General features: G+C 51.7%; 9 protein-coding genes across 9 annotated transcripts; 3 read left to right on the top strand and 6 right to left on the bottom strand.

The window, feature by feature from the left end:
* Positions 1 to 70: 70 nt before the first annotated feature.
* On the bottom strand, positions 71 to 1,369 carry CC77DRAFT_997138 (3-oxoadipate enol-lactone hydrolase). Its single transcript, XM_018536501.1, has 2 exons — positions 1,040 to 1,369; positions 71 to 956 (listed from the first exon to the last, which is right to left on the bottom strand). The coding sequence occupies exons 1-2, from the start codon at positions 1,342 to 1,344 to the stop codon at positions 464 to 466; spliced, it is 798 nt and encodes a 265-aa protein (XP_018382036.1). The 5' UTR covers positions 1,345 to 1,369; the 3' UTR covers positions 71 to 463.
* A 615-nt stretch (positions 1,370 to 1,984) lies between these two features.
* Positions 1,985 to 2,794, bottom strand: CC77DRAFT_1065064 (hypothetical protein; the record flags this gene model as incomplete). Its single annotated transcript, XM_018528782.1, has 1 exon — positions 1,985 to 2,794. The coding sequence occupies one exon, from the start codon at positions 2,792 to 2,794 to the stop codon at positions 1,985 to 1,987; it is 810 nt and encodes a 269-aa protein (XP_018382035.1).
* A 674-nt stretch (positions 2,795 to 3,468) lies between these two features.
* CC77DRAFT_1023947 (hypothetical protein) lies at positions 3,469 to 11,757 on the bottom strand. Its single transcript, XM_018525771.1, has 6 exons — positions 11,172 to 11,757; positions 9,528 to 11,117; positions 9,301 to 9,469; positions 4,365 to 9,176; positions 4,204 to 4,311; positions 3,469 to 4,146 (listed from the first exon to the last, which is right to left on the bottom strand). The coding sequence occupies exons 1-6, from the start codon at positions 11,280 to 11,282 to the stop codon at positions 3,785 to 3,787; spliced, it is 7,152 nt and encodes a 2,383-aa protein (XP_018382034.1). The 5' UTR covers positions 11,283 to 11,757; the 3' UTR covers positions 3,469 to 3,784.
* A 406-nt stretch (positions 11,758 to 12,163) lies between these two features.
* On the top strand, positions 12,164 to 14,705 carry CC77DRAFT_944080 (hypothetical protein; the record flags this gene model as incomplete). The annotated part of the gene is made up of 3 exons (XM_018534942.1): positions 12,164 to 12,317; positions 12,377 to 13,149; positions 13,194 to 14,705. 3 exons carry the CDS (start codon positions 12,164 to 12,166, stop codon positions 14,703 to 14,705), a joined length of 2,439 nt encoding a protein of 812 aa, XP_018382033.1.
* Positions 14,706 to 15,448: 743 nt separating this feature from the next.
* Positions 15,449 to 16,752, top strand: CC77DRAFT_1023945 (Allantoicase). The gene is made up of 2 exons (XM_018525770.1): positions 15,449 to 15,580; positions 15,637 to 16,752. The coding sequence occupies exons 1-2, from the start codon at positions 15,472 to 15,474 to the stop codon at positions 16,608 to 16,610; spliced, it is 1,083 nt and encodes a 360-aa protein (XP_018382032.1). The 5' UTR covers positions 15,449 to 15,471; the 3' UTR covers positions 16,611 to 16,752.
* Positions 16,734 to 18,545, top strand: CC77DRAFT_971056 (hypothetical protein). Its single transcript, XM_018535825.1, has 4 exons — positions 16,734 to 16,769; positions 16,827 to 17,129; positions 17,198 to 18,245; positions 18,307 to 18,545. The coding sequence occupies exons 2-4, from the start codon at positions 16,983 to 16,985 to the stop codon at positions 18,324 to 18,326; spliced, it is 1,215 nt and encodes a 404-aa protein (XP_018382031.1). The 5' UTR covers positions 16,734 to 16,769; positions 16,827 to 16,982; the 3' UTR covers positions 18,327 to 18,545.
* Positions 18,546 to 19,062: 517 nt separating this feature from the next.
* Positions 19,063 to 19,771, bottom strand: CC77DRAFT_1012217 (hypothetical protein; the record flags this gene model as incomplete). Its single annotated transcript, XM_018523753.1, has 2 exons — positions 19,063 to 19,073; positions 19,372 to 19,771. 2 exons carry the CDS (start codon positions 19,769 to 19,771, stop codon positions 19,063 to 19,065), a joined length of 411 nt encoding a protein of 136 aa, XP_018382030.1.
* A 656-nt stretch (positions 19,772 to 20,427) lies between these two features.
* Positions 20,428 to 22,775, bottom strand: CC77DRAFT_1023942 (hypothetical protein). Its single transcript, XM_018525769.1, has 2 exons — positions 20,765 to 22,775; positions 20,428 to 20,714 (listed from the first exon to the last, which is right to left on the bottom strand). Exons 1-2 carry the CDS (start codon positions 22,685 to 22,687, stop codon positions 20,703 to 20,705), a joined length of 1,935 nt encoding a protein of 644 aa, XP_018382029.1. The 5' UTR covers positions 22,688 to 22,775; the 3' UTR covers positions 20,428 to 20,702.
* A 2,263-nt stretch (positions 22,776 to 25,038) lies between these two features.
* Positions 25,039 to 26,972, bottom strand: CC77DRAFT_1043343 (RNA 3'-terminal phosphate cyclase; the record flags this gene model as incomplete). Its single annotated transcript, XM_018527311.1, has 2 exons — positions 25,443 to 26,972; positions 25,039 to 25,092 (listed from the first exon to the last, which is right to left on the bottom strand). The coding sequence occupies exons 1-2, from the start codon at positions 26,601 to 26,603 to the stop codon at positions 25,039 to 25,041; spliced, it is 1,215 nt and encodes a 404-aa protein (XP_018382028.1). The 5' UTR covers positions 26,604 to 26,972.
* Positions 26,973 to 27,132: the final 160 nt, after the last annotated feature.

Here is a 27,132-nt window from a genome sequence, read left to right as displayed (position 1 = left end):
GCCTTACTGCTTACACAGTGTATCCGCTGCAAACGCTTTGGAGGGTGGAACTCATGCGGCATGCGCCAAGGCCACATCCAACGCAGCTGATCGGGCCAGGGACGCCGCCAATGACCATGTCATGCGGCGGCACAACACCACCAACTGCGCTCTACTCGCACGCGGAGATGAGTCTGCATCTGCAGCCTGCACCTTTTGCTTCCGCCACGCTAGCCATCGCTAGGGTTGCCGTCTAGAAGATCGGCTCGCACGTGGTGTCTCTATGAACCCCTCTTCACTCCCCCACAGTTCACATTGCGCACACCCGTGAAACATTTCAGAAATGGCGGTATGACATGGCAGGTGTTCTGCTCCTGTTGACTCGTTCGCAGGTACTGTAACGGGGCCTGTGCGATGGAACGGATACAGAACCTTCTCCACTACCCCGTTCCGCGGTTTATCGGAAATAACCATTACGGATAATCTACTGTATCTCATGATAAAATCCCTCTATCAATTTCGCGACTTCGTCAAACGCTTCAAGACAGTGCCAATGCCCAATCCCCTTCATGACCTCCAACTTCTTCTCACCATGCTGCATCTCGTCAAACATCTTCTTACACCCTTCGAGCGGTGCACTCATATCCTCGTCACCAGCGAGGATAAGTACAGGCACGCTGATCTTGCTGTACCTGGGCGGCTTTGCATTGACAATGACTCGGCAGTTGGATATGTATCCCGCTGGATCCTGTGCCAGCAGCAACTCGCGGATCATTGCTTTGACAAGTGGAGACGCCTTCTTTCCGACTGCAGCTTGGGGGATGGTGTCGGCCATGGGTTGCATACCGTTTTTTGTCACGTTTTCTATCCGTTCTTGGAAGCGAGGGGCTGAGGCTGGGTTGGGATAGACTGGGCCGATCAACACAGCTGCTACGATGCGGTCGCTTCGCTCAGCCGCGAGGTGTGCGCCTACGATACTACAAGCCCGTTAGTTGTCTTGGTGTCGTCGCGTCGAGTCTTCCAAGGCTTCTGCCCGGGTAGGTTGCTAATGCTGACGTACCCTCCCATACTGTGTCCGACGAACACAGCCTTCTCGACTTTCAACGCGTCCAAAACCCCTATAGTATCTTCTGCCAGAGTCTCAATACTCTGCTCGACAAACGTGTATGTAGATCGTCCTGCTCCCGTATTGTCAAAGGTGATGCAACGGAACCCGTTTGCAACCAGGCTCTGAGTTACCGCAGAGTAGTAATTCTGCGAAGAGCCCAGCCCGTGCATGAAGATGAATGTCTCTTGAGCATTTCCATCTTGCGGTTTCAGATCTGAGTAGTGGAGGCGTTTGTATCCGAGTTCAAGGAAAGGCATGATGGGTGGAACGTAGTTGTGTTTGTAAGTGTGTTTCACCCGAGCTTCAGATGCACGATGGAATTGGTTCCGATCGGAAGCGGAACTAACGTGTCGGACAGGGACTGTGACGTCATCTGTGTGGAGGTCTGCTGGGATATTGGCGCGAGTCCCTCGCTGTTGTCACTACACACTTTGCCAACGCATCGCATTCGAGGGCCATGATCCATACCGAGATCGTCATTCAGTGTACCCACGAGCATCATAGTATGGTATCTTTCTGGTTCACAATGACTCTTCCGATGCACCCTGGATTTGCTTCTTCAACACTCAAATCACGAAGCATACATTAAATCGCCGCCTAGCACCGTCCCCTTGCCCCGAGATCCGCGGTTAGTTTGTAAACATGTACGCAGTAACCTGTGTTAGTAGGCTAAAGTCAAAAGGGTGTCCAGAAAGTACTTGAGCGACTCACACCAACAGCCCGGGAATACAGACAATGATGTATGCTTCAATCCTCAGTTCAAGTTACAACCTTATTACAGCGAACTTTTCTACGCATTCATTAAAGACATGAAATGTAGGGTCCAATCCTAAAAACAAGTCCAAAATGCCCAGAAGACGATAGATATCCCTAAGCCGAACCATCCCCATCCCCATCTCAAGACCCGTCACCTTCCACCCCCGTAACAGTCACCCGATACATCTCCTTTAACGCGCCCATACACTCCTCTCTCAATCCCGCCAACTCCTCATCAGTATGCACCAACGTCCAAAGTAACTGCGCCAGCCCCTCCCTCGTAGTAACCTCCTTCAACGCCTCCAACGCCTCGTCCTCCTTGTCCTTGTCATCCCTCTCCGGTATGCCCAGCATGCGACTAACATCGCTCTTTGCCCTCGACCTCCTCCGCCGCCTGTTGCGGAAGAAGAAGATACTGCGCGTCATACCCGCTTCTTGCTTCTCCTCTGCACTTGCATCCCACAGCGCGACACGGCTGAAGAAATGCTTGATCGCCGTCTCCTCAAACTTTTCTTTTCGCCCTGCAATCGCAGTTGCAAACTCCGGGTCGGGCGTGCAGTACGTGTTGGCATCCCATCTCCTTTGCAAGTAGCGAAAAGCGCGGACTTCGGCGTCGGGAAACGACATGTCGGCAAAGTCTATAGTAAAAGGGTCCGAGGACATGGAAGAGGATGATGATGTGGGGCGGTCGCTACTGGTGCTCGTTGGTGTTTGTGCGGCATCACCATGTTTAAGTTCAAGGGCATGGTGGGTGTCTATGACGCGTTGGAGTGCGACTTTGCGGTTCTGGTGAACGGCGTCTGTGCCTTCGAAGATGCGGGGTGGTGCGTTGGATGATGGTGTGTCGAGTGTAGCAGAGTAGGAGGAGGAGCGTCTGGAGAGGTAGCTCCCGCTGCGGTGGCGGCCAAAGTGATGGTGCCGTTTGTGTTCTAGAGACTGTCGTTGGGACATGGTGTCGTCCATTATGTAGCTCAGCTTGGACTTTTGTGTTCAAAGTAGTGATTAGTTGGTATCAGGAGTGGTACAAGTAAGATCAATATCGTGATTCTGATAGGATATTAGGGCCCTAGTACAGCGTGGAAAGTGTATTGTGAGAGGAAGTGAATCATGGGAAAGACCTAGGAGGAGAACCAAGTAAGAAAGAAACCAGAAACTCAACCCTCTGCCAACAACGAAAGCCGGCTAACCCAGCAGCCCAGTTGACGCACATGCCGTTAGCCGAGGGGGCAGAGAGGGGTGACGCAAGCCCTTTCTGACATGCAGATCTACTCGTGAGATTAATTCATCACCATCCCGCCGTGCAATGTTAAAGTCGTGTTACGGAACTTTGGCTCCAAGATCGACTGATTGGCGACTGTGCCACCGTGAGCCACTGCTTTGTTGAGCCACTGTGGCTCATGAAGAAACCCAGGGGCTGCGGTATTTTGCTGCGTCGGCGGTAATAAAAGTGGGGCTGGCGACACGCTCGCGGCGTGGAGAGGGATGAGTCTGGCGCCCAGTCCAGGTTTTGCCGACCTTCCGGCGAGTGCAATGGCGCCGTGAGGTAGGTGATGCGGACGGGCTTACGCGTCAAGGATGTCGGCATCTTGACTGTGAGTTATACAGGATGCGCAGAGTGACATCCTGGCGTATGATTGCTTTGTGTGGTAGGATTCTGCATAGTCATAGTCACCAGTAGCCAAATAGACGACTCGAGACATCAATGATCACAGTGAAGACGGATTCATTCAGATTTCCATCTTCGACAGAGATGAGACGCTATCTGCGAGGATACTGCGACGGAATAGAAACGCCTTTTCGTCCTTCCTGACACCTTCTTCGTGAGTGCAGAACGAACGCCATGCAATGCACCGATGACAAAGCGAGCGGAAGAAAGTCATCCGTAAATGAACAACGACATCTGCCCCCCTCAACTCCTCAATCCCTCAAATCAGTGCACCTCTACTCAGAAGGTGGCACGGGTTCTGTCCTACCGTTAGGTAATATGTGCTGTGTAGTGCTCATCCTCACACTGCTCGGTCGTTCAATTTTCTTCCCCTCCTTCTCTGCTGCCGTAATTCCATTCTTCGTGTCTCCCACAACACTTGCGCTTCCGTTGCGGTCCTCCTGTTTCTCCAAATCTCTGTTCCCACTTGTGACATCAGGCAGCGCTTCCGCCTCGTTCAATGCCTCTTTGACCAGCTTCTTCGCTTCGATCGCTAAATTAGGAATCTCTTCTACCTCGTTGTTTTTGTTCAGGTAGGAATCCAACAATGCCTTGAGTGTCTGCGCGCGCACCGGCTTAGCGAGATAATTGTTCATTCCTATTCAACAATTAGCACTTTTCTCTTTCTCAACGATTAAATTAATTAGAAGCTTACCGGAGTCCAAACATTTCTCCCGATCTCCTTGAATAGCGGAAGCCGTCATGGCAATGATAAGGACATTACGAATCTCGGGATTGGGATGCTTGCGGATAAGTTTTGTGGCTGCATTTGTGTCAGCAATCTGGATGCTATTAGGCATGAGGGCTTGGCTTTACCTTCGTAACCGTCACAATGCGGCATTTGCACGTCCATGAGCACCAAGTGGAAGGGCCGACCATTCTCTGAAGCGCGTTCTAGCGCGTCAATCGTCTTGAAGCCGTCGAGATAGGCGTCGCACTTGAAGCCAAGCTTTTGCACGAAACTGATTGCAATACGCTGATTGATCAAATTGTCTTCCGCAATGCACACTCGAAGGTCTCGCCTAGGTATGGTTGAAAGATCGATGCAAGTACCCGATGACTGCTCATGACCGTTGTTACCCTGGCTTGAGAATCTTGCCATGGGATCTGGCTCTCGCGTTCTTTGCGGTTGGTTACCTGCTTGCGCTTTCGGTACTTTCTTGAACCGCAACGAGAAGGTGACTGTTGTACCCTGGCCTGGCTGACTGTCGAGGCGCACGGTACCATGCATGACATTTTCAATAAGAGCTTTGCAAATACTGAGACCTAGACCAGTGCCACCATAGCTCCTTGCGGAGCTCGACTCTATTTGCGAGAAAGGAAGGAAGAGCTTCTGCTTTTGCTCGTCTGGGATACCAATGCCAGTGTCTATAACGCTGCATGTCACGTCTACCCAGTCGTCTGTTTCTTGATCCACAACAGCGCGGACAGTGACTGATCCCCGTGGCGTGAACTTGTAGCTGTTAGACAGCAGATTCATGAGAATCTGGTGCAGTCGGACAGGATCGCCCATAACAAGCATCTCGGGATCCAAATGCAGCTGCTCAATGGTCTTGAGACCCCGCTCGGCGTTCGTGTATGCAAGAGCGCGTACGACCTCGGCAATCGTCTCAGACAGTGATATCGGCATCTCTAAAACACTCATCTTGCCGGCCTCGAGCTTAGAATAGTCTAGTAGGTCGTTGATAATGGAAAGTAGTGTATCGGCGCAAACGCGAATCGAATCGGCGTATCCGGACTGTTCGGAGTTGAGTGGTGAAGCCTTCAACAGCTCAGACATACCGATCACGCCATTCAAGGGGGTGCGCAACTCGTGGGATACGTTAGCCAGGAAAAGGCTCTTTGCCTTTGCAGCCTCTTCTTTCAACTTCATATTGCGCACAGCGATGGCCTCGGCCTCTTTCGCCTTGATCTCCGCCGCTCGCGCCTGCGACAAAGCACGTTTCTGCATTTCGAGCATTGCTTCGTTGCTGGCAGAGACTCTTTCCACTTCCTTGAAGAGCAATGCGTTGGCCAAGGAGATGGATATCTGGTTTACAAGCAATCGAAGAACCTGGGTGTTGCGTTCAGTGAATGAATTCGGCGGGCCTTCCACGTATATCGAGCCTAGCAAATGGTCGCTATGGAGAATCGGGATGCATATGACTGCTTTCCCCTCCGGATTGCGCTGTAAATAGGCGTCTGAGACATTAGAAAACCGATCGTCTTCATATAAGTTCTGGACGAAGACTGTCTCCCGGAAGCGAAGTGTGTATAGTGTCACCTGTCGAGCGACAACATCATCCACAGTATCCAAAGGTTGACTTGCAGGGAAGGACGTGACGCCGGAAGAGAACCCGCTGTCGTTGTCAGGCTCGTTGGTAGCGACACACGCAATCGACCACTCGATTTGCGAGTCTTCAATCACTAAACCGCACAAGGTACCGCCCGTAGATTCGAGGAGAATTGAACTCATCTTTGCCATCAGTTTATCGACAACGAGTTCGCTGGAAAGAACTTGACTCGACTCCAGGATTGACGATAGATCCAGCATGTCAAGGCCCACGGCCGAAAGCCCGTTGTGGAGAGCTGGGGCGGATTCCTGGCGCCGCGTTTCCGGTACGATCCAATCTTGGGTTCGATCGACCGCGGTTTCCGGTCCCAGGAAATGGTCGTGGTCGTTCTGCTCAAGCCTGAAGGCTGTGTTACCCGTGTCCACGACCGAGGTCTGTACGGCTTGGTCTGCTGTCGTAAATGATCGACCACTGTGAACTAGCCATTCATAGCGGCTAGCAAAGTGATTTGCTTTTCCATACGCGGACATCCTTCGATACGTCGAAAGGCAGTCCTTGAGCGCATGCCGAGCCGCCCTGTAGGCCTTCTTATTCACTAACCATCCAGTGTATAGCTCCAGGGCGAAAGCTTCGTCTAAGATGAAATCGTAACGTTCGTTATGGTCCATGGCTGCTTCGTAGTTCTCCAACGTCGACTGAGGATCGCCGTTGATATCTGCAAGAACGGCAGTAAGAAGATGTATCCAACCCCGGTAGTTGGCATCAGTTACAGTGCAACATGCTTCAAGCAGCTTCAGGGTACCTTGAACGTGTTGGATCATGTCACCTCTCCGACTATGCTCAGGTTCGTCTCGAAGAAGAACCATGTATGCTAGCGATAGGTAGTACCTAACCGAATAGTTCAGTCTTTCTGACCAAAGACTGCTCAGCATTGGAAGCAACATCTCCCCAAGCGCAACTGCTTCCCGATTGTGACCATAAAGTACCAGCAACGGAAGCTTGGTAGCAAGGTATATAGACTTTGGACGCTTCGGATTGCTAGCCGTTTTTTCGAGAAAGTCGATGTACTCGGCCTCGTTGTGATCGTGGTCTGAGAGGAGCAGTGAAGGGCTGCCTGTGTCAGTCTTTCCCTGGAGCGCTTTCGCGTATTGCCGAGCAGCCATGAGGAAAACGCCTCCTCGCATGTCTTTTTGCCAATTTCGCATGTCGAGTGGAGTTTCCTCAATCCAGGCCTCTAGTTCTGCGGCGTCGTGTGATGCCATGACCCTGAAGTGGGCTTGTACTCCAAGGTTCAGAAGCGTAAGGATCCTATCACCGGCGGTAAGAGACGCTTGCAGCGCTCCTTCCAAGCTCGGTATTAGATCACCCACAGGCGCTTCCAAATGACCCAGAAACATTGGCTGCAAAGTTTGGCCCCTACCCAGGGTGTAATAGTCATCGGGGAACATTTGGAAGATCCGCTTCGCGATGGCACTCGTATCCACAGCGAACTGCATCATGTTGAAGCGGCCGCCTGCAACAGTCCCCAGGTGCACATAAGCTAGGGCTACCTGTGACATGGTACCCTTTTCGAGATGTATTGAAATGAGCTTCAGCGTCGATTGATAGAACAACAGGCTGTTTGACCAGAACGCCGCACTAAGAAGCTCGATGAACACAGGCCCAATCGTCATCAAGACGCGGTCATCTGGCGACGCCCGACGTTTAAGCAATTCTTCTTTGTCGATATTCTGAAGCTTGCCATATATTTGTTGAAATTCGGTGTCGCACGCTTCCCATGTTGTCGGAGGTATAGGGGATCCTAACAAGGAAAGGCAATCTTTGAGAGCCTGGAATGCACCAAAACTATCACCACGAATGGCAAACACTCTGGACTGCAGAATAAACGAGCTAGCCATATCGCAAGGATCCCGCGCGTGCTGGAAAGTCGTCCTGATCAAGCTAAGCGCCTCATCGAACATGCTTTGATGCCAATAGCACTCTGCTGATCTTACAAAGAGCTGCAAAGTCTCTTGATACGAGACATCCGGTTGATTGTCGTCCCATGGATCGTCTTGTAAGAGCATTAGGCTGTGAGCAAAGTAGTAGATGCCAGTTGATCTTGCGCCAGACTCGCATGCAGTTTCTCCCGCTTGATACAGCATATCTCGAAATGGAGCCCGGTATGTCTCTTTGGCTTTTATGAGTTCTGCAGCAAGACAGATGTGACGGCTCTGCATATATAATGCCTTGGATCCGATCGTTGAGTCGTCGTTGTATTCCTCACCAGCAGTTATCATCTTAGCGATTGTGAAGTGCATCAGCTGCGTGTCCCAATCGCTGTCAAGAGAGTTGCCAGCTGCTGTGAGGTATCGATCGTGGCTGAATCTGAATCGAGCGTCCTGGTCAGCGGGCATGAGTACGTAGGCTTTGAGCGCTGCGTCGAGGGCTGTGACGGCAGACTCATTTTCGTCGAAAAGAGGCAGTCTCCCGGCATCAGCGGGCTTGTTCGCTGGGTTGAGTAGCTTCTGCAAGAGCTCAAACGAGAATGTGCCGCCCAAAAGAGAAGCCCATGCTAGGAGCTTCCTGCTTGCTGATGGCAGCTCCGTCAATCGCTTTGCTATAAAATCAGTCGTCACGGATGAACCGTACTCTGGGCTCTCGAACACTGCGAAAACCTTGTCGAGGTCAAAAACCCAATTATTCTCCCGCCACTCGTAGTACACGCATCGTTTGCGATAGCAAGTGTCAAGTATCTCGCGTATGTAAAACAAGTTGCCTCGAGACTTTTCCTGGACTACCGCTACCAGAGGGAGGATGTATTGACGATCTCGATGGAGCGTTTCGGCTACATAGTCCGCAGTCTGCGCCTCTGAAAACGGGAGAAGCTGTACTTTGGTGGCGTGGCGTAGTAATGGGATGAGTTCCCGGGGCAGGGTCTCTTCGTTGGTGTACGTAAGCATAAGAACAAGTGGGATTCTAGCCTGCACGATGTGGTGGATCAGCTCAGCACTCTCTGGATCAGCATACTGAACATCCTCTAAGCTCCATGTACAAAGCTTGTGTACCGCAAGGAGTCGTAAAACGTCTATAAAGACATTCATGAATCTAGAGGATTTGGAAGCACCTCCACTTCGCAGCCAGGCTTCAGCAGTATGTCCAGCTGATCCACAATGAACGGCAGGAGACGATGCCCGTCGATCCATGTCTTTGGTTGTATCCAGGTCCTTTTGCTGCGCACTTTTTGCTGTGCCGTTTGTGTTCAAGAGCCATTCAGGAAGGTCCAGGTAAGTTCGCAGTACCGTCCAAACTCCGCTGTTCCTAAGATAATGGCGCAGTCTTTGATGAAATTCTGTCATAACATCGGCCTCGCTGACTAGAGTAGAAATTGGTAGTTAGCGGTTGCTCTGAAGAGAAGAGTTGTGTCTCAGAACAATTGTACATACTATACAGTGTCAGCGTAGTTCGTGTTGGAGAGAACAGTGAGTAAGAGGCTTACCATATCTGTCGGAAGAAGGAGGACATCAATCTTAGGATGGGATCAAAGGGTGCTTTCTTTGCAGGGTCAAATTTGGCCATGGCGAAATAGCCGGTACTCCTCGCTGTGCTCTGTACACTTTGCACAAGACGAGATTTGCCTAATCCTGTGGTACCAGCTATCACTATCACCTGTATCTTGAGATTAGCGTACCTCATCCATGACTTGGGCTGTGATGTGACGACTTACCTCACACCGAGCCTTGCGTCTTAATTTCCGTGTGCTGGCTAGTCTACTCAGGCCGTCGTTGGACTGATAAGAGCGAGAGTGAAGAACGGAGCTTTCAATGCTATTGTTAGATCGTCCTCGATTTGCAGATTGCAGTTGAGGTCGGCCATCCACGCTTCCTTCAGCTGTAGAGACTTCTGACTGTGCTACACTGTCCTGTGAATCGTGTTGTATTGACCGAGCATCTCCCATAAAGACGGGAGTATCTGCGGAAACGCTGTTGAGTCTGCTATCTGAGCCTCTCGAGCTGGTGCTCTCTGAAACAACATCGTCAAAGCTCAAGTCTCGTCGTTGATCTGAAAAGGAAGAGCCTGAACTCAAGCTTTGTAGAGTTTTGATGCTACTTCGACGGTGCCTTGACACCCGCTCCAAGACATCTACTATAGTCTTTTTTTCCTTCTCACGTCCAATCAGCTTGAGAGGTAGATTGAAGAAGCAACTGATGTCCTTGGAGCCTACACGGAAGGCCTTCAGTCCTTCGACATCGCCTTCACATAGTAACTCACGGATGCGGGCAAGATCGTGTTTGAGCCCCGACGTGGAATGGTATCTATCCTCGATGTTACGCTGAGTCATGCGCTGGATGACTTCTGAGAGGGCCTCTGGGACGTCTAGACGTCTAGAGGAGATTGGTGGGATCCGCTTGCTGATGACATTCTGCATGACATCGAGAGCTGTAGCGCCTTCAAAGGGCGCCTGACCACCTAGCATTGTGTAGAAAAGGATACCAAGACTGTAGATGTCGGTCCGTGTGTCGGGCTCCGCCGGCATACGGCCGGTTTGCTCAGGAGATATGAAGGCCAACTTCAACTCGATGCCAGTCTCCTTGGATAAAGTACTCCACCCTGCGCTGGTCAGTCCATTCTCAAAGGACCTTGCGCCAGAGCCGAAATTGATCATCTTGACAATGCCGTTCTCGGCGAAGTGGAAGGCATCACCGCGTATTTCGCCATGGACAATTTCGTGACCATGGTGCAGAATCTCCAGACACTCGACTGATCCAACGGCGAAATCGAGAAAGGTAAGGAGGGGCACGCCACGGTTGGGAATGGAGGGGTTTGATTGATGGCTCTGTGCATTGCTGGTGACCTTCCAAAAGTTGGGACCAAAGTTGACCAAGTCGTGGAGGTAGTTGGGCCCAGGGGCTTCGAATATGCTGGCGACGAGCGGCTCCTCACCAGCTTTGGTGGAGAGGCGGACGAACTCTATAGGGCGAACAAAGTGCCGGCATTCTGGATCTGATTCTTTGACGACGAGTTTGGCGAGCTGGAACTCGCGCTCCAGTCGCAGAGTCTGTGCCGAGACACGGCATACGACCGGTCGGCCTTCTCGCGCCACGCCCTTGACTGTGGTATTGGTACGGTGTGTTTGGACGCTCGCATCAGAGCCTGAGCTGCGGTGGGTGCGCGTAACAGTCGGCCGGCTTCGGGTGGCAGAGTCGGGTGAATGCGACAGGGTGGGGGAGGTTACGGCGCTTCGTCCCCTCGATTGCGGTCGTTCCTGCTTGGGCGCAGTCTTTTCGTAGCCAAAGAAATGGTAGTTGTCGTACGACTGGTTGAATTAGTCGCGGTAGTCGTGGTCCAGGTAAATACGGGTGTCTCTTACAGAGTGGAAGGGCTCAATGGCCGGGTCCCAGCCATAATTCTGGAGCTCCTGCAGGCGCGCAAAGATGTGTGAAAAGCGCTGCGTCCGCCCGCTGTCTTGGGTCGTAGTCATGCTGTCTTCCCGGTGTTGGCGGCGGCTAAGCATCTAAGACATGCTCTGGGTAGAATAGGTCGGGTATCAATGTACAGGGCGAAGTCGCAAGTCATTCCATCTGTCCATCACAACACGAGCGTGGGCGCGACTGCCATGGTAGTAGGAGCGCGGTCGTGAAGAGCGTCGGATCGGCGGGAGAGGCGTGATGGGTAGATTCGCAGGCAACGAATGCCAGTCTTCTAGAAGCAGTCGACGCGCATGAGGAGTGCTTACTGATGGCTCCTCAGCCACAGCAGATGGACAGGAGCCATCCATGGATGCGCTCAGACTTCGCGCTTGTTCTTAGACGTCATCATCGACATGGGCACTCCATAAGGAAGGTTTGCACTCGACACGCCTCACACAAAAGCAACAGCCGTCGCCACTAATCAGCCATGTTTCGAAACCAGGCTCACATATGTGCCCATAGCAAATATCACGAGTGCCATGTGTGGCTGACGTGCGGAGTTGGCCCCGCGCACGCTGGGACAACTTGATTTGGCGTAGCGGTAGATCGGCCTGGCGCGTCACCCATTGGTAGCGACATCATCGTGGGTTACGACAGTAGTAGTGCCGTGTGCATCGGCATACCTACACAGCATTATTACTATACTACGCCCCTGGCGCACGCAGAAGACGCCCTGTCACAATATCCACAGCGACTGGCTTCCGCTCCTTTACCACACCCTGCCTGCCTGCCTGCCTGCGACTGCTGCACTGAAGCTGCCCCACTACAGACGGACCGGGCATCCCTCGACATTTGACACGGCATCCCTCGACGTTTGACACATGCATCCGAGCAAGAGGTAGTCGGTCGCCCTCAAGACACCCTTGCACATCCACCATTTCAATGTCACACAATGGACTCTCCCGATCACGAGCATGCCTATTCGGGCGACCTGGGAGAGCCGCAGCGGCCGCGACAGCTGCCTTCGGACCTGCCCACTTCCCTCAATGACAGGCGCCCAGTGACCATCATGAACGAGGAAACCGAGATCTATGATGCATGGCAGGGTAGGTGAAAGCAACCGCTAGGGAAAGAGCGACGCGCCACCGAGACTGACTTCACACAGGCCAGTCGCAATTCCTCACCACGCCCATGCCCGCCCGTCCGCTCGACTTCAACTTGTCGCTCGACGACCCGACGTTTGGTGACGAAGACATGCAGCAGCTCGAGGACAGCGACAGCCGCCTGGTGCAGATGTTGGCGCACCAGGCCCGCTTGAAGAACGAGAATGCAGGCGACGAAGCAAAGGTCGTTGCCGATGAGAAGCTGTCACACGAGGAAAAGAGAGAAGCACTACAAGGCCTGTTTACACTAGCAGCATCCAACGGTGAGCTCGAACGGGTAAAACGGCTGCTGGACGGCAAGGCTCGCGAATACATCAACATCAACGGCGTCGACGCCGAGGGCACGCCGCCATTGGTCTACGCAAGTTGCTTTGGACACGAACATGTGGCAGCTACACTGCTCGAGCAGGGCGCGAGTGTCGATTTGCAAGACAAGAACCGTTGGACGCCGCTCATGTGGGCCATGACGAACCGACACAAGGATATCGTTAAGCTCCTGCTCGACCACGGCGCATCGACAGACGTCAAGTCTTCTGGAGGACGGACCGCATTCGACTTTGTCGAGCCCAACACTGAGCTCTCCGATTATCTGCACGAGAGCGGGTACGCCATCGGTAATGTAGGCGTAGGTGACGACTTCTACAGCTCGGGCTTCTCCCAGGATCGCTTTGAGCAGGAGATGCAGGAGAACGATATGAAGCGGCGGATGATGATGGAAAGCGCCTTCAATCTCGAGGTTGATATCGGTAATCTGGGTCTGGACGAACAGCCCGAGGTACGAATCTCAGCCACTCCTTGAATGTTCGCTAATAGCCCCAGTCACCTGAAGAACCAGAAGAAGAAGCCCAAGAGTTCATCTGGGATCGATGTCTCAACGACCAGATGTTTGTGTTCCAAGAAAACGAGCTCGAACGGATACTGGACATCATCATTACGAATATGACGCCGCAACGGTCTCCTTCGCAAAAGCCAGTACCTGCAAACATACTCTTCCTGAGTGCACGTTATGCACATTACCATGCAAATCCAGAACTCTTGGAGACTTTGCTGGTGTCCGCCATGAACAAGATCAACGACGTTGTAGAGAAGCATCAATGGGACATGACTGTGCTGGCCTTCTGGATGTCTAATGCGACACTTCTGTTGCATTACCTCAAGAAAGATGGTGGACTCATGAGTGCGACTACAGAGTTCCAATTGCAGATGGCAGAACTTATCAATGAGATTTTCATCTTGATTATCCGTGATGCTGAGCGCAGGATGGATAAGAACTTGGATCAAGCTATGCTCGACCATGAGCCGATGCCTGGATTCGAAGATGTACAGTTCCAGCACGAATGGAAAATATTTCGTTCCAAGCCTAAAGCGAAGCCGGTAGAACCTCTCGAGAAACGTTTCCGACCGCCATCTCCCAAGCGCAGAGCACAGCCATCACCCCGGAACATTACCTCTTTGCTCTCATCAACCCTATTTGTTCTCGATCTGTACGACGTACACTCTGTAATCGCTGCGCAGGTACTGTCGCAGCTGATCTACTGGCTCTCTGCCGAAGTCTTCAACCGCATAATGTCGAATCGAAAGTACCTCGCGCGAACAAAAGCAATGCAGATACGCATGAACGTCTCGACGCTCGAGGATTGGGCGCGTTCCAACAATCGGCAACCAGAACACTACGAGAACGGCTCCATGACCTCCACCGGGGAGAACACCGCGGACGCCGCTAAACGTCATCTCGAGCCTCTTGTGCAGCTTCTCCAATGGTTACAATGCTTTTCCTCACTTGGAGAAGACCTAGAGTCGCTTGTGGGGACATTACAACAATTGACACGCCTGTCACCTCAACAGCTACTACACACCGCAAAATATTACCGACCCGAGGTGGGTGAAAAGACCCTTCCTAAAAGCGCTTCCAAGTACATTGTACATTTGCAGAAAGCAGCTGCAGATCGTAAAGCCGCGCGCGCAAGATCGCCCAATCCACCGTCACAGGCCGAACCTCCATCCACACCAGTCAGAGGCACCTCTGAAAAGCCTCCCGAGCCATCGCCTGCGCCTTCACGAATGTCGTTGGAAGAGGATGAAAAAGACGAAGCACCCGATGAGCTTCTCCTGGACCCTTCGTACATGCTGCCATTTTCGCTCCCAACATCAACAGATATGCTCATCACCTACGGTGCCGGGTTTGGAGGTGTCAACAAAGAGCGTGAGCGGAAATACATTCCCACCGTTCCACCTGAGTTTATGGCTAAGCTGGATTTGAATGGAGGCAACAACAAAAATGGTGGATCTTACTACTCGGAGTCGAATTGGAACGATCCAAGCTATGGGTGAAGATGAAGATTGGTAGAATTGAGAGCCTTGCTAATTGAGACTTTGGATAGCCACTTTCACACTGCCTGGCCAAGACGAAGACCAAATTCTTTCAAATTCCGCTCTACGAGGCCTTGTTGCTGACCGCTGAGTTTATCGTCGCGTTGCCGTTCGTGGACTGGAAACATTCCCGGCATGTGATTCGCCAGATGGACCAAGTAAAAGTTCTGTCGACTACGCTTCGGCATACAGTCCGATCTGATGATATAGACACTGGCTCGGCTGTAACCGTGAAAGCTTTGCAGATTCAGTTAGGGTGGTCGAGGCTTGCGATAGCGCAGAACTTGGATGTTACCATAGTATCAGGGTATGCATAGATCTGTTTACCATTACTACAACCTATCGAGTCACATATCAGTACGTCGGGTTGCAACATCGTGCGGCCCGTCGGGCTAACAGCAAATTTGTTGTAGCATCGGCACAATTTGCAGCGAGAAAGCCTCAACATTCTATAGGCAATGGATTGGCATGACTGTCATTTATATCGAGTAAGGCAGGTATCTAGGTTATCAAGACTACTCCGCGATCGGCCCCTTCAATATCCGCTCGGCGGATTCCGATAGCAGCAGTCTGCTGGTAGGGCATGCAGGGTAACTAGCTACCCCACCAGTGATGCCCCGCCATAACTTGGTAGTACCTCAGCGAGATCCCCAAACATCGTCTTTGCTTTTTATTCTCTTGCATAAAATTACCCAGCCTCTATCAATTACACAATATTTCAGACATTATGGAGATCCGCAACGTCCTACCAGAAGACGTCAAGAACGTAGCCACAAACAACGCGCGGTCGATCCCAGCTGACGAGATCGACGCGACCTTCAAATCACAATACACCGGTACAAACCTCATTCTTTCCATACTTTTCCACATAAGAAGCTGATACCCCTCAAAGATCTCATATCCGCACCTCTTGGTTCAAAAGTCCTTTCCTTTAGCGACGAATGGTTCGCCGCAGCCGAGAACCTTATCACACCGACACCACCGATTCGCAAACCCGGTGTCTTCGTCCACTCGGGAGCATGGTACGATGGCTGGGAGACCCGGCGTCACAATACCGAACCCTTCGACTGGGTCGTCCTGAGGCTAGGTACCGCCAGTGGAAAAGTAGCCGGTGTAGAAATCGACACTTTTGCATTCAACGGGAACCACGCCCCTGAAATCGCTGTCGAAGGTGCATTCATCACAGACGAGAAGGAGGAAGAGGAAGTAAAAAAGGCCAGCTATGCAGGCTGGGAAACCATACTATCGAAGCAAGAGTGCGGACCCAGCCAACGGCATGGCTGGAAACTAGACAGCATCACAGACAAGGCGTACACGCACGTTAGGCTGCTCATGTACCCTGACGGCGGCATCGCGCGCTTCCGGCTTTACGGCGTAGCCGTACCAGTCTTCCCAGAGTCCTCCGATGCCGTCTTTGAACTCTCGGCCACAGTCATGGGCGGCGTCGCAACGTCATGTTCAGACCAACATTTTGGCACAAAAGACAACTTACTCCTGCCCGGTCGCGGAAAGGACATGGGCGACGGGTGGGAAACGAAGCGTACGCGCGGCGAGCACGTTGACTGGACAATCGTGCGCTTAGGCGCAAAGGGCGAAATCGATCACATTGTCATTGACACTGCGCACTTTAGAGGTAACTTCCCACAGAAGGTGCAGGTCTTTGCTGGTAGCTTTGATAAGGAACCTGCGAGTGATGACGCGGGGTGGGTTGAGGTGCTGGAGCCGCAGAGGTCCGGGCCGGATGTGGAGAAGGAGTACAAGGCTGAGCTCAAGGAGGTCAAGGGGAGGGGGTACACGCATGCCAAATTGGTCATCATCCCGGATGGTGGTGTGAAGCGGTTTAGGGTGTTTGGAAAGAGGGTTTGAGAGTGAGGTTGAAGGTTGGTAGGCTCGGTGGATGGAAGGAGAAGTATATCAGTCACGCGGTCGTCAAAGATGTGTCTCGGGTATCGTTTTGCGCCGTAGACTTTACAATCTAACTCTCAGTCAAAACCGTTGAGCTGCAGTAATTATGCAATTACCGTGGTAAGGCGTGAGAACATATGTCCAAAGTGTTGTGACATGTCATTGAAGGATCGACAGATGACGGCCGAGGTAGTCGACATGTCTTAGCGCCTTGGTAAGGCGTGCACGTGGGGTGGGCCTCAATGCATGTCGACGCGACCCGCAATGTCGTCTCAAAGACCATCTTCCATTCTCAATTCTTTCCATCGTAGAACATTGGTCTGATTTGCCCGTATGGAGGAAGAGCACGAGTTCAATATTGAGAAGGTGTCGCCGATATGGCTCATTACGGCACTTTGCGTTGTGCCGTTTGGCCTGTATCAATTACTCAACTTCCTTAGTCCGTTGATACATCGGTTGACGGCTATGAAGATTTCCGCGGTATGTCTACATTGATGGAAAAAGACATGACGCAAGTGAAGAGAAGTACTGATGATGGCGATTCTCAGATGTACATCTACCCCATCAAATCGCTACGAGCGATTAAAGTCACAGAAGCCATTGCCACAGCCCATGGATTCAAACACGACCGTACAACACACTACCATTCATGCGGGATGGAATTAACAACAACAAGAGAAACCGCTAACACCTCCACAGGTTCCTTCATGCTCCTCCAGGAAACCAAAGACGGCTACAAAAACATGGCCGTAGCAGGCTACCCCGAAATGACGCAATTTCTCCAGGAGATGAAAAACGACACCATCACCGTCAAATACATTGCGTGCGGAGATGCCTCGAAAGAAAAATCAATCGACATACCTCTGGAGCCAGACACGGAAAACCTCGATCCCATCGACATCAACATGCACTCAGCCCCGACAACCGCCCATCGCATGCCGCAAAAATACAACGACTGGTTCACCTCCTGCTTCGGGTATCCCGTCATCTTCGTCTACCTAGGCGCCAATCTCCGCGACGTAAAGTTCCAGGACATGCAACCGCTGGAACCAGATCCGCTAACCCGGTTTCTGAGCAAACATGTCCCGTTTACAAAGTCCTATGTGGAAAAAGTAATGGGTTTACATAAATCTGGGGAGGAGAGCTGGAAGATTACTTTTGCGGATTGTGCGCCTTATCTGTTTACTTCCCAAACTAGTCTTGAAGATGTGTCGTCCCGGCTTCCAGAGGGTATGGATATGGATATGGAAAAGTTCCGTCCAAACGTCGTTGTCGAAGGTGCTTATGACCCGTATCAGGAAGACTATTGGGGCAAGCTTACGGTTAAGGGGGGAACGGAAATCATCCTGCCGCATAATTGTGTGAGGTGCAAGAGCATTAATATCGACCATAAGACGGGTAAGCCGGGAGAAGGACCGGCGGGTGAGGTGCTGAAGAGATTGCAGAAGGATCGGAGGGTTGATATTGGGGCAAAGTGGAGTCCGGTTTTCGGACGGTATGGATTCTGGGGGAGCAATGGAAAGAAGACGGAGGAGGTGTGGAGGGTGGGGGATAGAGTCAATGTGGCCAAAGTTAATGAGGGGCTGACCGTCTGGAGTAAGTTTTTTCACAGAGGTGCCGATGATGATGCCAGGACGCTTTCACTGACTGTATGCAGGTTGGCCTGGCGTTGGGTAGTGATGTGCAAAGTGGCGCTTCCTGGATGTATCAGTACAGGCAATAGGATTAGAGCAGATGTCCGCAACTACGGGTGTATTTTGTTATTTTGTCAGATGAGAAGACAGCCTTGCGACATGGCGTATTCGATCGCCTCACAACAAGTGTGGGTGCAAATCTGGCCTAACCTTTTGGGGGCTCGCACACCTTCCACTTCCCTCCACAAAATCATGTTACCAGTCTCGTTCTGTCCCATTTCCTGCATCTTATCACTCTTCTCCTTCCGACTCCTCCACTTCCCACTCTCCCCTTTTTGACCTCTCCATCTCCTCCCTACATCTCATCGACATGAAAGCATCAAGCTCAACCCGAGTGTACAACCATGGGTGGTGCAACTCATACAAAGGCCAACTATCTTCTTTTGGAACATATTCGTAGACTGAACCGTCATTGAAGACGTCTGAAGTCAGCAAAAAAGTCCCATGAGCAACAGTGCTGTAAGTCACATGAGAAGGATAAAGGAATGACTTACACGTTATACCTAGCCTCTTCATTTCATCCCGAAGTAACAGGGGATACTGCGTTAGGAAACCTCGGCTATATGTGCTCAAGCTATGCAAGCTCGGGAAGCAAGTCCCGTGAGCCAGTGTTACTTTGTTGAGCCAAACATCCGCATATTTTGAGCATCCTATTAGGACCAGTGTTTCCAATTTCGGTGGAATTATATATTGAGGTGTGATGCCCCCAGGTGTGGTGCCTATAACGGAACTATATGGCAGTATGAGATGTCGCAGTTCAGGGAAGAAGGTAGGTAGTGATCCTTTTGCCTCTCCACAAAGTTGCAAGCCACGGGGTAGTTCAAGGAAAGTGAGTTTGGCGCTGACTTGGGATGAGATGTGGATGTGATCCGACCTAGAAAACTTTTGGTATAGGTCTAAATTCTGATCCAAGACCGGCTGGAGAAAGTTGACGTAGGATAGTGGAGTGCCACCAAGGTACAGTGAGGAAAGATTCGGTAGTAGGATTAAGACAAGGCCAATCAGGTTGCCAAACCCTCCAGACTTACGCTGAAGAACTCGAGTGTATTCTTGCTTAATCTCCTCGTCGAGAGCCGAAGTTCGAAGAATGCCAGCACATCTGGAGAGAATTTCTGAGTCCTGAGCGAGGACACGGAGAGGGTCTGATACCACCCAGTTTCCGTCAACCTTGTTCGATTCGACGGTGAGACTCTGGATCTTTGATTGCAGGTCCGGGTACTTGAAGAGAGTAACGAGAAATATGTCGATCTTACGTGGGTGAAGAATCGGAGCAGTGAAGAGGACCTCGCGGGCGAGTGGTGCCAGTTGTTTACATGTCAAGCTCAAGTTCAGCAGGTCGGCTTGGGGCTTGGGATGCTTGACGTTCTGTAAGAGGTAGTTGAAGATGCGAAGAAGGGTTTCGTTTGGAAGTCCGAGCAGGACTGCCATAGTCGAGGGTATTGGTACTCACAATGATGTGTTGGGCGTGTGGTTGCGTTGTTTAGGAAGCTGAGAGAAGGAAGAAGGCGCAGTGTGTTTGCTATGGCTGCGCAAAGACCACATCCAGTTAGCGTTCGCTCGAGTGCTTAAATAGACATCCACGTATGAGGAAGGTGAGAGACACTTCCTGATCACGTGCTGCGGAGTTTTTACATTTTGGCATTCCGCAAGATAGGAAAGCTCCGGCTGTACCAAACCCACGTGAGACGTACACTGATCTGGTGAATCTACATATGCAGTTATGTTTGATCCCTCGTCATGTTACAATCAGAAGACAGTAGTAAACCACGCTTCGCGAGCTCAATTGAACATTGACAGACATGAATGTAACGTGTAAGAGATTGACCCACTTTCTCAACAACTGCACAAAGCTCACCATAGAACAAGACCAACACTCCAGATCTCAGTATATAACAATATCTTCAATTATCTCTCTCTGTGCTATCACCATCAACAACGCACACCCAATACCACCTCATCCCTCCCATAACGACGACAACAAAAAAAACAAATATCCCTATCCCTATCCCTTGCCCATAAACAAACGCCATGCTCTTGCGCGCATGTCCTTCTAATATGATGATGATGACGATGATAATGATGAACGTCCCGTCCAATCCCAAGAAAAAAAGCGGCCAATAAGCCTTGAGAACAGCCCAACCACAATTGAACATGCTTTGCTTTGTTCCAACTATATTGTTTGCCGCCCATATCGATTCCCAAATGACTCCCTTTTTCTTTTTTTAGTGAATCTGAAACGCCATGGCGAATATGCTGCTAGCGGTAGGTAGGCAGTGTCGAGAATTTGGAGAGACGCGGTCGTGAAGTATGGAAATCGTAACTCTCTTATTTACAATGTAATGCGGAGATAGTGGCATGTTCACCATGTTTCCTGTGGTCTTGTCAGTATATGTGTCAATCGAGTGCTAGAAATGTACTTACAGCGATGTACTGCCCATCCTCCCTCTTTCTGGCCCAAAACTCCTTGGCCTGCGCTTCGCTCAAACGGCCCTTTTGCATGGCCACGTCAATCAAAGACTCCTCAACACCCTCGCCCATGCCCTTACTAGAGCCACAGACAAAGATGCGTCCATCAAGAGCATTGATGACGAACCAGACAATATCAGCCTGTACGCGGACCTCGTCCTGAACGTATTTGACCTCGTTGGAGCCTCCAACCTTCACCTTTCGGCTCTGCACAACCTTCTTGATTTCGCGCTCGTGATCGCCAAGCTCACCAGAGTAGAGCTCATCGAGCATAGAGTCTCGGACTCCTTGGATGAGCCAGATCTTGTTGGCGCAGTTGGCGTTCTTGAGTCGATTCAGGATGAAGCCTCGGAACGGAGCCATGCCTACTCCCGCTCCAATGAGCACCATCGGGCCTTCGCCACCAAATTGCTTGGAGAGCGGGTTGGCCATGAGGCCGCGGAACATGGGTACGCGCAGGTCGAGGATGCTGCGGGGATCGACGCCTTCGCTCTCTGTTGAGATGAACGAGTGTGCGAGGCGTTCCATGAAGCCACTGCCTACACCAGTACGTGTAGCACCCTCCGCATGCCAATCGGGTGTTTCGTGAATTGTAACGGCCATCTCGATCAGGCGACGGGTGCCGGGTAGGCCGGGGCGAGCTGACGAGATATGGGGGTCGTTCGAGAGGGAGTAGAATCGAGGCATGAGTTGGGTGAGGACGGAAAGGAGGTGTGGGAGCGGCGGCTTCGACGAAGGGAATGCGCTGAGCATCTGTGAGACTGTGAAGTGAGAAGTTGTGCGCAAGTCGCAGAAGGCTGCTTGTCCTTGGGCCGAGCAAAGATAGGTCAGAATCTTCTTTTCGTTGGGGGCGTCTGCATATTCAGCGAGCACGCGGAGGAGGTTCTTGGTCGGTGGGTGTGACTGGATGTCGGCGCACCAGGTCAAGAGTTCGCGTCGGGTTGTGACAAGCTCGCGGGCTTGGTCTTCGCCCCAGATGGTCGGCCACCTTCCGGTCTGGGTCTTGAGTGTGACTGGCTTGTCGCGGACAAACCTGGGAATGCAGAGGAGATCGAACAGCTCGTCGACCATTTCCTGCGAGTTGGGCGGGCAGATGCCGACAGCACCACCAACCTTGAAATCGACGCCTCCCTCATCGGGGTAGTCGGTGACATCAATGTCGAAGTGAATTGTCCTCTTCTCAGCGCCCGGCTTGGTCAACTCTCGTGCGTGGTATAGCGGCGCCGAGTAGACCTCGTAAGGCGGGTGTGGTTGAACGTACTTTGGCGGCATCTTGTGCACCTCTGAGACATATTTTGTGTCCTTGGAAGGCAGCGGCTCGAAAGACATGTTGACTGGAGGCAGCGGAATCGTATCGGTTAGCTCGCTGTCGAGGGCGAGAGGGCCCAGTTGGAGATTGAGGCTCCTAAAGGCATGGTTGTCGGGGACGACGACAGGTATGAAATTGGGTGACGACGAGTCCGGGGCCAGTGTCTTGAGAAGGCAGCATCCTCCGCCACAGCACTGGCTAATGAGCTTGGTGGCTGTCTCGCCCTCACCCAGTATCCGTCGAATGTCGTTTGGGTTGTCTGAGATGAGAGTGGTGGATGCTCGCCGGGGTCGCGACTGCTCCGAGAAATTGACAGCCGAGGTAGGCAGCGCCTGTAGCTTGTCAACTACCTCCTCGACGCCCTGGTCGGGCTCAGTCATGGGCGTCATCGGGGCCTCGGAGTCATCGCTGCTGTTGGTCCACAGCGTCGACTCGCCTGATGATTTGGGCGACGTCTGCTCTGGCTGTGATTGCGACGGCTGCACTGAGAGCTGGGGTATGTCTTTGGGCTCAGCGGGAATGGGGTCTTCAGGGTGCGAGGTCGACGTGTGTGGTATGGGGCTGGGCATTGTCGCTGTCGTGGCTGCCATGTGTCTGCGTGGTGGAGTGAGGTGGAGGAGGAGCGGCGAGCGTGCTGAGGACGCGACAAAGGGGACTGCTAGCGCAAACCATGGTTAGCAAGAGCTGACCTGGTATTACTATGGGGTGTTCAATGCATCAAGAAGGCGCGATGTGGGTGTGCATCTGCCATTTGCTTGTTGAGCCGCGGAGGACGGAGGTGTGCGACAACGAGCATGTGGGGGATGCGTGGTTATCTGATGCTTTGGTGATGCACCGAATTTCGTTATCAGATCGTGGCCATCACTCACCTCGACTGGCTGACAAACGAACACGACCGAGTGACAGCCGCTTGCTAATGCCCGAGACTGGTGACACGATGGATGGTGACTGTGTATAGAATCGTATTAGGCGGGTTCTAGCCGTGGTAGAGGGTATGAGCATGAGGAGAGGACTGGTGGTGAACAAATATTCGACTGAGCCCGGACGCTTTTCCACTGCCGATCCACGACGCCTTCAAGCCTGAGATGAGCATCCCGAATGCCCACTTCTGCCGAATGACGCTTGTCCACGCCCCATCGCCGAAGCCGCTCGTATTCCCACCTGTCTTGTCCTGCTTTATCCGAAAAGAGGCTTTGATTCGGCCGTCTTCCGTCTATCTTGGCTGCGCCCTCGGTACCAGCTATATCTCCTGATCATGGTACTCAGCAACGCAATATACTGTTGACCGCAAGTACTACGAGCTGAAGCGCAGACCTTCTCACCACATAATCGCGCAATCTCTGTAACATGCCACTGTCACGCCGCCCGACCCTCGGTCTCTCGGCAGTAATCGCATCTGATAACCACATTTCGGCCCTGGGCCCGACCCCGCCAGATACGCCAGATATCCATCGTGACTCTGGCCGCGCTTCTCTGTGAGGAGACTAACTCTACCATGTTTCCCCTCATCTTGATCGCATTCAGCACTCTCGCCAAAATATCGCGATCTGGTACTGCAGCACTATTACGTCGATGCAACGCCACCGGCTTTTACGGGAGAATTTACCCTATCAGGACCTCCCTCTACTGCATGTAAGGATATGCCTGGCAAATACAAACTCAAAACTGTTTCTTCACATGCCACACTACGCCACAGCAAGGCTGACGTGCCGCCTTTTACTTCCGCGAACACACGCAGGGTCCGCGTTGTTGTCATGTTCCGCCGTCCTGGAAGAACGTTGAGAACGCTCTGTTAGCGGCCCCACACGAGTCGAGGATCTGTGTCGCAGCTGCCACGACCCTGGATTCGGGCATTAAATTCGCCACGACAATGTGGAGGTTGTGAGATCACTCAGACAGCCTGTTACCGCTTATGGTAATCATGACTAACTCTCACTGCAACATGACGGAAGACCATACATCGCATTCTGGTAATACGGTCAACTCACCCGCCGACAGCCGACCCACTCTAGCTAGGACATGTATTGTTAAACTATTGGGGAAAGAACAAAGAGTAGTGGCTGCTGTCTATATTCTATCCCCCACTTTCCGAACTCCCAAGTCTACATGTACTAGTCTTCATCGACTCCATGATTTTATCTCTGCAAGTGGGAATGCGCACCATTGTTTGTGTCGATGTCGCATTCCAAGCGGTGATTACAAGATTCCGGATGGTCTGTATATGCTTTGGGTTTGTGTGTGCCTCGTTAGCTGCATAGTAGCTGGTGCTATGTAAGTATGTAGACCAAGTCCAAAGTGGTAGACATTTTCTTCTCTCTAATGTCTTCGCAAAACCGATACAGGAGTACTAGACCAGAGCTTTGGCTGCGTAAGCTAGTTTGGCAGGTGCGTGAATGGAAGCATATTGAGTGATTGATATAATTCCAGGAGTGAAACTTGTGTAATGGGATTCCGCCTCTTCCCCTCAACCTCTATCAATATGATGGACGTGCTGGTAATGAAATGCAGGCACAATGCTGTCGAGTTACACTGTATTGTATTGCAGTAGAAGTCTGTTTCCAAACAAGCACTTAGCTTCACTATATGCAGCTGTATATTTCCCCCCAACCTCTTTTTAGATCGTTTATCTTGATCAACTTCTAAGAACATAACAAAGTCTCAACCATATTTCTCAACTACTCTTGTTCAACACGTTTATTGAACCCTCCTAAATCATGTCCATCCCCTATACCACCGAACTCATGCACGAAACCGACACCCTCAGCTCATACACCGACCTTATCAAGACCAAGAGTAAGTCATCAATCCCCTCGTACCCCTCATCCGTCCAAGTGCGCAACTAACCAATTCCCAGATAGCCCTCCGCGCCCCATGTATTCTGAAGCTGCACCTGGTACCCATAGTTCCTCCAAGGTTCATACTAGCGAGGCGGACAAAGCCACTGCAGCCAGCAAGGACGACCATACTCCTGAGCCTGAGAAAGCGTCGCAGACTGGGGCTTCTAACGTGACAAAGTAGTACCGTTTGATATTTCCGCGGAACTAACAACTGGTAGAAGGGAAAGTTATCTAACGCAGAGTATAAACGGGCTTTGTTTGAACTTGCTCCTTATAGGTTCTATCACTAGGTTCGCAATGGGGATAGTGTCAATGCGGAGATGCTAGTAGTAAATTAAATTCGGCGGTCAGATTCAGGTGCCCTTGGGACACGTTGGTAAGATCTTGTGGGATGTAGATTGATACTCCAATACACATTTGTCTTATTGATATTGTCTTACGAGGAAACAGCTAACCCCTCCAAACTCCTTGCCATATCGTCTCCCACCTCATTCACAACACTAGGTGCGTACCCCACACCCTCGCATACACTCTCTCCATCGAATTTCACCCCGAGTATCTCTTTCGCCACCCACATAGCGGTCTTCGCATGTAGACTCGGCTCCAGCAACCCCCCGTCCTTCTTCTTTCCTCCATAAACTCGACTTTCCCCTTGAGCAAGCGCCTGAAACACAACCAGCTGATCCCTCAGATACTCATCGACACACCCTCCATGCTCAATATCTGCCATCAAATCATCAGATACTTTCTTCACCATACCGGGAACGATGCGCTCGAGAAGGCCGGACTTGAAACCGCGACCATAGAGCCAATCGCGGCCAATTCTCATGCCAGTAGATGTTGTCGCTACAAGGAGAAGGTAGTATCTCTTCTCGTGATGTGAGTTCTCGAATGTGATGGTAGTATTTATTTCTGCATTACCGGCGTTACTGCCAAGGCAGCGGAGTATTCGTCGCTCAAACATGTCGTCCAACTCCTCGCGGAACTGACGTTCGGTATCCCGCGGTGCTATGATCGTTGCAGTTATGCTGACAATGTCTCCTCTCTCGGTTAGCTGGAACCCTGGTAGTCTGGCCTGCAGAGGTGTGATGGTGTATGTGACGCTGCCGATGGCTGCGCTGCCTTGTGACCAGCCGCGCGAGTGGACAGCGATGGCGACATGTGGTATGCCAATTAACTGGAGCATTGGGATAAGAACTTGAGTTGTGTAGTCGATTGAGGGTGCATTGGAGACATTGGTTCCTCCCTCTATGCGGACTCGGATTGGATGTTCGACGCCAGAGAAGAGGATGTATGGTAGGATAGCTTGCAATACCAGGTTGACGCTTCCAGGCGTCGTCTGTCGGATCCGCACCTCACCAGCGTTCAACAAATTATTGGCTTGAAGAGCGGCTCCTGGAGTAAACACAATCTCCTTGCTCTTGAGCTCTGCGCCAGTGGTCTTCGCCTCGCTGGCTCGGCCTAGCCACTCGACACTAGTCAGGTGCTGAGCTTTCAGTCCTCCGCCACCAGAGCGCCTGCCTCGGATCTGGGTAATGTGTATCGGCTTTCTGGTAAGACTCGAAAGACCAAGGGCTACTCGGAGGAGTTGGCCGCCACCTTCGAGAGTTGTGCCGTCTAGATGTATCAGAGAGGGTGGGGATGCCATGGCTGATGATGGTACTCTAGTTGTGCAGGCGCGTTCTCGTAGTCCTCAGAGGATAGACGAGAAACGATATTCCTGGAGAGTTGCTACATATTATCCTGTGGTGCACGGAACGCCTCACGGTGAGTGAAGATGACTCAGTTGTCACTTGCTCTTTCCAGTCATACTATGGATAGGCTGCAAGGCCGGGCGCTGGTGCTCAAGTTCTTATTCGATCACATTTGCCGTTGTTCGTCTGAGCGTGACATTGATCGTGACATCCCAATGTCTTTTGTTCTCAGGCCTGTATAGTTGTCAGACTATCGTGGATTGATGGTGCCCACATAGCAGGAGCCTGCAGCTGTAGCATGCCGAGATGATGACGTCGTAGAGTCGCAAACAAAAAGTAGAACCAGCCCTCGTGAATATCTACAGTACTTTGATCGTTGACACTGCGTACCAGAAGTAAAAGGGTTGGAGTTGTGTGTGCCCTGGTTCAAAGTTCAGGGTGATATCGGAGATCGAGCCGCGGCACTTGGCGAGTCCTGTCGTC

This window comes from Alternaria alternata, assembly GCF_001642055.1.
Source record: "Alternaria alternata strain SRC1lrK2f unplaced genomic scaffold CC77scaffold_21, whole genome shotgun sequence".
Classification (NCBI taxonomy): domain Eukaryota; kingdom Fungi; phylum Ascomycota; class Dothideomycetes; order Pleosporales; family Pleosporaceae; genus Alternaria; species Alternaria alternata.
The sequence above is the reverse complement of the archived record's forward strand: the minus strand, read 5'-3'. Positions and strand labels throughout refer to the sequence as shown.

Coding starts and splice junctions, on each gene's coding strand:
- CC77DRAFT_1023947 (XM_018525771.1), bottom strand. CDS start 11,282: ATGACTACGACCCAAGACAGCGGGCGGACGCAGCGCTTTTCACACATC. Junction 9,177..9,300: donor CTCCTTCTTCCGACAGATAT/GGTAAGCCTCTT, acceptor TTTCTACTCTAG/TCAGCGAGGCCGATGTTATG. Junction 4,147..4,203: donor GGAGAAATGTTTGGACTCCG/GTAAGCTTCTAA, acceptor ATTGTTGAATAG/GAATGAACAATTATCTCGCT.
- CC77DRAFT_1023945 (XM_018525770.1), top strand. CDS start 15,472: ATGGAGATCCGCAACGTCCTACCAGAAGACGTCAAGAACGTAGCCACA. Junction 15,581..15,636: donor CTTCAAATCACAATACACCG/GTACAAACCTCA, acceptor TACCCCTCAAAG/ATCTCATATCCGCACCTCTT.
- CC77DRAFT_997138 (XM_018536501.1), bottom strand. CDS start 1,344: ATGCCTTTCCTTGAACTCGGATACAAACGCCTCCACTACTCAGATCTG. Junction 957..1,039: donor GTCGGACACAGTATGGGAGG/GTACGTCAGCAT, acceptor ACGGGCTTGTAG/TATCGTAGGCGCACACCTCG.
- CC77DRAFT_971056 (XM_018535825.1), top strand. CDS start 16,983: ATGGAGGAAGAGCACGAGTTCAATATTGAGAAGGTGTCGCCGATATGG. Junction 17,130..17,197: donor CGGCTATGAAGATTTCCGCG/GTATGTCTACAT, acceptor GGCGATTCTCAG/ATGTACATCTACCCCATCAA. Junction 18,246..18,306: donor TGAGGGGCTGACCGTCTGGA/GTAAGTTTTTTC, acceptor GACTGTATGCAG/GTTGGCCTGGCGTTGGGTAG.
- CC77DRAFT_1023942 (XM_018525769.1), bottom strand. CDS start 22,687: ATGCCCAGCCCCATACCACACACGTCGACCTCGCACCCTGAAGACCCC.